This window comes from Eriocheir sinensis, chromosome 48 (assembly GCF_024679095.1).
Source record: "Eriocheir sinensis breed Jianghai 21 chromosome 48, ASM2467909v1, whole genome shotgun sequence".
NCBI lineage: Eukaryota > Metazoa > Arthropoda > Malacostraca > Decapoda > Varunidae > Eriocheir > Eriocheir sinensis.
The window spans coordinates 5,874,337-5,881,879 of record NC_066556.1 but is presented as its reverse complement, the minus strand read 5'-3'; the positions used below and the strand labels follow the sequence as shown (position 1 = coordinate 5,881,879).

The 7,543-nt window shown below is 49.4% G+C and overlaps 1 protein-coding gene and 1 long non-coding RNA gene across 3 annotated transcripts in view; one reads left to right on the top strand and one right to left on the bottom strand.

Annotated features, from left to right (window-relative positions):
• The first annotated feature begins 3,088 nt into the window (after positions 1-3,088).
• Positions 3,089-5,262, top strand: LOC126981489 (uncharacterized). Its single transcript, XR_007733964.1, has 2 exons — positions 3,089-4,169; positions 4,309-5,262. It is a non-coding gene; the product is annotated as an uncharacterized LOC126981489 (long non-coding RNA).
• LOC126981488 (protein sister of odd and bowel-like) overlaps positions 3,519-7,543 on the bottom strand; it is a 33,349-nt gene continuing 29,324 nt past the window's right edge. For both annotated transcript variants that reach the window (XM_050832579.1, XM_050832578.1), the window contains one exon: positions 3,519-6,668. In XM_050832579.1, coding sequence (XP_050688536.1) covers positions 6,399-6,668 — 270 coding nt within the window. In that variant the 3' untranslated portion in view covers positions 3,519-6,398. The remainder of the gene's footprint in view (positions 6,669-7,543) is intronic.

Sequence of the window (7,543 nt, the reverse complement as noted above, 5' to 3'; positions counted from 1 at the left end):
GCAGTGAACAGTGAAATATTCTGCCGTGTTTTCTGGGCCTCGCTCGCCCACGGCCGCGTCCCACAAGGCTTCGCTCGGACACTCCCAGCAGGCCGGCCCGCAGGAGGCCCGCCCGCCGCCCTCACTTAGGCGCCGGGCGTAGGCGCCGCCGCCACTCCCTCCCGCCAATAATTGAATGCACCTGATCCCCTACACGTCGGCGGCCTCTGAGGCTTCCAGAGGCTTGGGCAATTATCGTTCACGGGGGAGGGGAGGGGGGAGGCGGAGGACCCGTCGGCCGCCGGTGTGGGGTCACGATCCAGGATACAGCCCCCTACCCTCCCCCCCCCTCCCCGGACCTCCTTGACTAGTCCTTCCGACGGTGATCCTCATTGTGCTCATAGCCTTAATTCATGTTCTCTCCTCCCGTCCTCCCTCACCGCCCCGCCGCCTCCCGCCGCCGCCCCTGCCCCAGCCTGCCCCGCCGCCACTTCTCCACCACTGCCTCCTCACTTGGCCCACCACCACCACCACCACTACAAACATCCACCACTATACCACCGCTCCTCCCTCCCTCATCTCACCACCACATCTTCACCAAAACTCACCATCCGTTCTACTCCACCACCCTCACTGGAGCCAGCACGCACCACCACTCCCTATCATCACCACGAACACCACCGCCACTACTATGCACCACCACCACCACCACCACCACCCCTACGGTTCTCTTTACCTTCCCATGCGGAGAGAATTATCAGTGTCACCTTGTATGACCTCCCCCGTATCTCACCTGACCCCCAGCCTCCCCCCGCGTAATTACCTGGGTTTGGCTCCTCCTATCTCTTAAGCACTGTCATGGCTAACGCGGAGTTATTAGACTTATAACTCGGCAAGATTACACCCCCGCTGAGTCAAGTCTATTGGCTCAGCGCGGCCGTGTGTGTCTTGTCAGGGGGACGAGGTGGACCATTAGCGAGGATCGGGCTGCATTCGGGCTTGCTCAGTTACGTTATGGAAGGCCTTTATTATTTTCCCGCCTTCCTATCCCTTCCCTGTCTAGTCTTTCCTCCTTGGCTGTACGGGATGATGCATGCCTTCTATCCTATGCAGTTCCTATCAATTTGTTACTGTTGTATATATCACGAGAGGTTGAATAAACGCTAATTATCGTAACCCCGTGCATTTATTACCTGCCCATAGTCTAGTTATTGTTTTGAAGAGTAATTATCGTACTCTAATCACTTAAATTCTCCCTTCTGTACTTCACTGGAGGACAAATAAACAGTGGTAATAACTCTCGTACTCTTCCTTTTACTCCTCTCTTCCTTCCTTTCTTCTTCTCTTCCTTCTGTACTTCAATTCAGGTCAAAGAAAAAGTGGTAGCTGCTCTCGTACTCCTTTCACTTAACCTGTTCCTTCTGCACTAAATCAACAGTGGTAAAAACTATCGTACTTATATAATTATTCGTCCTATCTTTGGTTAACTCCTCCCTTCTGTACGTTACTTTCGGTCATATTAACAGTGGTAATAACTCTCGTACTCTTCCTTTTACACCTCTCTTCCTCCCTTCCTTCTTCTCTTCCTTCTGTTCTTCACTTACGGTCAAATCAACAGTGGTAGTAACTCTTGTACACTCTTATTACTTAACCTTTTCCTTCTGCACGTTACTAAAAAAACGGCCTCTTGCAGACTCCTCACGCTCTTATGTTCTTATGTTCTCCAATCAACAGTAGGAATAACTATCGTACTTATTATTCATCCTATCATTAGTTAACTCCCCCCTTCTGTACGTTACTTTCGGTCATATTAACAGTGGTAATAACTCTCGTACGCATATCACTCAACATCTCCCTTCTGCACTCCGATCCTGGCTAAATAAAGTGTTTAAAACGATCGTACCTATTTTTCGTCCTATTTTCAGTTAACTACTCCATTCTCTACGGTACTTTCGGTCATATCAACAGCGGTAATAACTCTCGTACTCTTACCACTTAACTTCTTCCTTCTGTACGTCACTGGAGGCCAAATAAACAGTGATAACAGCAACCCGAGTTTCCCTTCCCCGCCCGTCGCCTGTTAATTGTTTTGATGAGTTAGTCTTTTGTTCCGTTTTCTGTCAGTTGCATTGTTGACCTCCCTCGGCCCGTGTTCCTTTGTCCCGTGTCTTTGTTCCTTTAATTCTGACCCGCCTACCTGTGCTGCCCTGCCCTGGACCAACCCGCGGCCCTGCCCTACCCCTGCCACGCCTGTCTGTAAGTAAGTAGCCGTGTATCCCTCACTGTGGACCTAAATATGAGACGATTAACGTGTTTCTGCCCCTGTCTGGTTCCTCCCTTCAACTTGTTTCCATATTTATTGCTCTACCGTGGTATATTATGACCCTCTAGGCACTGTAAAGACTCTAGGTGCTTATAAGATCATTTACTTACCTTTGAGTGGGTATTAGAGGTGTTGATGCGCTATAAAGGCCGGGAAAAGGGGATTGACACTGTTTTGGCTTGATCTGTTGTGTTTGTGGAGTGAGGGATGGGAGGAGAGCGAGGAGGGAGGGAGAGGAGGTACTTGGGAGGGCGGAAGGGAGAGGAGATATAGTAGGGAGGGAGGGAGACGAGGTACGACGGAGAGGAGGTACTGAGGAGGGCGGGAGGGAGAGATATACTAGGGAGGGAGGGAGACGAGGTACGAGGGAGAGGAGGTACTGAGGAGGGAGGGAGAGGCTACATTTGAGGTGGATGGTAAGGTTGTGATGTTTTTTTTTATGGTTTCAAAGAACGTCAGAGTATTGATTAAAATGCTGTGTTACCTTATGTATGATGTGTGTTTAGTATGTGTGGTTATGATGTTGTGTGAGCCTTGTATGTGTGACTGCCCCCGTGTGTGTGTGTGTGTGTGTGTGTGTGTGTGTGTTGCAGTGGTGGATTAAAAAGCTCATTCTCCGAGACCACAGTGAACATTTTATTTGCTTTCTTACACGCTTTTTATTCACCCTCCTGCATTTCTCTTGTTTTGCACACATTCTCCATTCCCCCTGCCCATTACCCCTCCCTGAACCCCCCCTCCCCTTCCCCCTCCCTGAACCCCCCACCAAAACTCCTTCCAGCAGAATATACCACAAAACTTGCTTCTTTTTCTACCTCATTTGTCTCCTGGCACACAATATTAAATTCCCAACGTGGACCTCCGATTGGCTGGACGGCTGCTCGCTGGTCACGTGATTTGTAGATTTAGACTTGGCGCGCTTTGGTGATTGGGCCGCGCGCCTCTCCTCCCCCCGACTCTCCTGCTGCAGTATTTACGACCATCGGCTGGGATTCCTCGGCTGTGTTTCCTTTTCTGGGCCTTCGGTTTTATCAGAAAATTCTCCTCCTCTTACTAATAATCACCGAGGCTCCACATGCTGTAATATTCTCCCTCAGCGGCGCGGGGTTGTTCTGGCAGCTCTCGGCGTCGGCTCCACCCCACCGAAAGCACTATGGGGAGGGGGGCTGATGGGACGCTAGGGGAGGGGTGTAGCAGCAGGGAGTAAAACTGTGGCTGTGATAATCTTGTTTTTTATTGAGGGAAAATCGTTACAGTCAACATTAAGTGGCTCACAACGCGTAGTCTTCATGCTGATAGGACACTGACAGCTGCCCGGTGCATGCTTCCTCCTCCTCCTCCTCCTCCTCCTCCTCCAGAACCACCATCATCCCTCCCTCTCCACCTCCGCTGCTTGGGGTGGTGGGGGTGGGTCAGGGCGGGCGGTGGAGGGGGAGAGAGGGCGGGAAGTGGGTGATCTCTTGTGTTGGCGAGAGGGAAATACAGTTCGTGGAATGTTTATCCTTCACTGCTTTAGGAGGAGGAGCGAGCGAGGAGGAGGAGGAGGAGGAGGAGGGGGAGGAGTTTGTGGTGGTGGATCCAGTCAAATAGAAAAGAACAGGAAAGTTTGATCTTATGTTCTTGGCAGCGGAGGAGGAGGTGGAAGAGGTGGAGATTTAATGGCTTTAGAAGAGATGGAGGCTTGAGACGAGGTGGTGAGAGAAGAAAACTAACATATGTGGAGGAGAAGGCAGAGACAGAAGAGGAAGAGGAGGTGGAGGAGGAGGTAGAGGTGGAAGAGGTGGAGATTTAATGGCTTTAGAAGAGATGGGGCTTGAGACGAGGTGGTGAGAGAAGAAAACTAACATATGTGGAGGTGGAAGAGGAGGTGGAAACAGAAAAGGAAGAGGAGATGGAGGAGGAGGTAAAGGTGGAAGAGGTGGAGATTCAATGGCTTTAGAAGAGATGGGGCTTGAGACGAGGTGGTGAAAGGGAGAAAAATAACATATGTGGGGGTGAAAGAGAAGGCAGAAACAGAAGAGGAAGAAGAGGAGGTGGAGGAGGAGAAATGGAGGAGGGGGAGGTAGGGAAAGGGATTGATTAGCTTTAGAGGAGATGGAGGCTTTCAAACGAGGTGGAGAGAGAGGAAAAATAACATATGAGGAGGTGGAGATGGAGGTGGAAGCGGAGGGAGTGGAGGAGGAGAAATGGAGTTGGTAGAGGTATAAAGAAAATTGAATAGCTTTAGAAGAGATGGAGGCTTTCAAACGAGGTGGAGAGAGGGAAAAGAATAAATAAAAGAATATGTCTGTTCAAAGAAGGTCAAGAAAAGACATATACTTAAGGCTGAAGAATCGGATTTAAAGGTGACTGGTTCTGACGGCGGCGGTGACGTGGGGCAGGCGACAGTGTTTTGTTTTAGGTGAAGTGAAGGGACAAGGTCATTTGGGTGCATGGGGAGGTCCTCTTCTTCCTCTTCTCGTCCTCTTGTATGCCTCCTCTTACCTCTTTGTCACTTGTTACAGACCTCTTGATTCAGCCGCGCTCTCTATACGGATTTTTTTTTTTTCTTTTCTATTCCTCCTTTGCCTTCTTTCTTCTATGGCTCCTCTTTCTTCTCCTCCTCATCCTCCCCCTCCTCGGTACACGCACACACGAACACACTACCACATCAACAACAGCAAACACTCAACAACGACAATAAATTATAGAACTGAGGTATTGAAGGAGTAGCCCCCACCCCCCACCAATGACTTTGTACACACACACACACACACACACACACACACACACACACACACACACACGCGCGCACATGTGTCCCAAAGTACATGTTTCCACCTGGGTGAATGTCAATTTTACGTGCGTTACTTCCTCGATCAAGCCTTTAATGTGTGTGTAAATGAGAGGTTATACACGTGCAGCGATATCAACATACACACACACACACACACACACACACACACACACACACACACACACACACAGACACCCTAACTCTAGTATAATGCTTAGCTATACACTGTACCGTACACATCACCTGAAACACCTTATTAATTACCTACACACCTCACCCACAGACTTAATCCAATCCCTCAGGTAACGCAGGGAGGAAGGGCAGGTAAGGAGAGGGACGCCACGGCTCCTTCCTCCTCCACCTTCTCCCCGTCTCCGATTCTTCTTCCTCCTTCTTCTTCTTCCTCCTCCCTGATACCCGAGGCTCCCATGACTAGATGATCGTGCCAGGACTTCAAGAGCCATGAGCCACCATCACCATCACCATTATCATCATCATCATCATCATCTTCGTCATCATCATCATCTTCAAGCTCAGTGATTGTTTCTTGCGTGGTTTAATGTCATGAGCTGCCTTCACCATCTTCTTTGTCTTCATTATCATCGTCATCATCATCACCATCATCTTCATTGTTTATTTAATTGTCTTTTCTTACTCACTATCCGTTTCCCCTTGTCTCCATTTTTCCTGTTTTCATTAATTATTTCTCTCATTTTCTGCTTTGTCTTTGTTCTCTCCATATTCATCAACTTCTTTATCTCGTTCATCTTTTCCTTATTTACATCTTTTGCTTCCATTCGAGCTTTCCTTCTTTCCTTCCTTTCTTATTTCTTTTCATTTATTCATTCATTCATCCTTCCATTTCCCTTCCTTAGCTTTCTTCCATTTTTTCATCTTCCTTTTCCTCTTTCCTTCAATTATTTATCCTTTAACACAGTCTTCATGCTTTCCATTCGGTCATTAACACTTACTTATAAACCCATCAATTCTTCCTTTCCTTCATTCAACTGTCTATTCCTGCTCCTATTCCTTCCTTCCTTTCCTCTTTTCCTACCACCCATCCATCCATCCTTCCTTCCGACTCTCTATCGTTCCTCCCCATCCTACCTTCATTTTCTCTATTCATACCACCAATCCATCATTCCTTCCTTTCATTCCTTCAAATCTCAGTCCTTCCTTCTCACTCCATCCTCCTTTTCTTCCTACAGCCAATCCTTTCTTCATTATTTGCCTTTCCTTCTTTCTTTTCCTACCACCCACTTCTTCCTTCCTTCCTTCCTTCCCTCCTTCCTTCCTTCACACACACGACCCCTGGAAGCGTTAGTCCGCACCGCCCATGATGGAAGCTATACTGAAGGAGGCGAGGGAGGCGGAGGTGGAGGCGCCCAGATTTAGCGGCTCCTTCTGCTGGTCTGAGCGGAACCTCCCGAGCAGTGTGGGGGGGCTCGAGTGATTACTGTCATCATCGTCATCATCATCCACCAGCAGGTCGTCTTTCCCAAACTCGTCGTCGTCCTCCTCGTCCTCGTCGTCGTCATCGAAGTCGGCGCCGCTGGGAGGTCCTTCGGCGGGGGTGGTGGGGCGTTCAGTCTGTTGGGGAGACAAAGGGCGTGGGGGGATTAGATGAGCGGCCATGTTGGAGGGGCGTCAGGTGATGGTGGAGGGGGTAGTGGTGGTGGTAGTAGTAGTAGTAGTAGTAGTAGTAGTAGTGGTGGTGGCAGTGGTAGTAGTGATGGAAGAGATAGTAGTGCTGGGGGCTGTAGTATTAGTTGATTAATAGTGATAGTAGTAGTAGTAGTAGGTAGTAGTAGTAGTAGTAGTAGTAGTAGTAGTAGGAGTAGGAGGAGGAGGGGATATCGTAGAGATGGACAGTGGTAGTAATCATGGTAATAGTAGCAGTAGTAGTAGTAGTAGTAGCAGTAGTAGTAGTAGTAGTAGTAGTAGTAGCAGTAGTAGTAGTAGTAGTAGTAGTAGTAGTAGTAATAGTAGTAGTAGTGGTAGTAGTAGTTGTGATGGTAGTGGTGGCTCCCCCTTGTGTCCCCCCTCCCTCCCCCCTCCCCCACACCCAGCACGTTTGGTAGAGCGGTTCGGATGGTTCCCAGTGGGCATTATGTCAAGCCCTTTTTATTCTCGTCTCCACCCAGTCGGCGCCGCCCTGCCCGGTGACTTATGAGGGTGGAGGCCGCCACGTCGCACCCAGACCGAGACCCAGACCCGCCGAGCCAGCCAGCCAGCCTCACGGAAATACCTGTGAAATATTACCTGTCCCTCCCCTCACCTTCCCCGCCCCTCCCCGCCCCTCCCCACTGCATGAATCATTGTTCCTCCGCATCTACTTGATCTCCAGTAGTTCCCAGTCCGCCCCTGCAATAGATGAGGCAAGGGGAGCTGACTGTTTTATTCTCCTCAACTTTCCATTCACCCCTTCCACCCCCCATCCCCTTAGCTTACCATTCACATCCTTT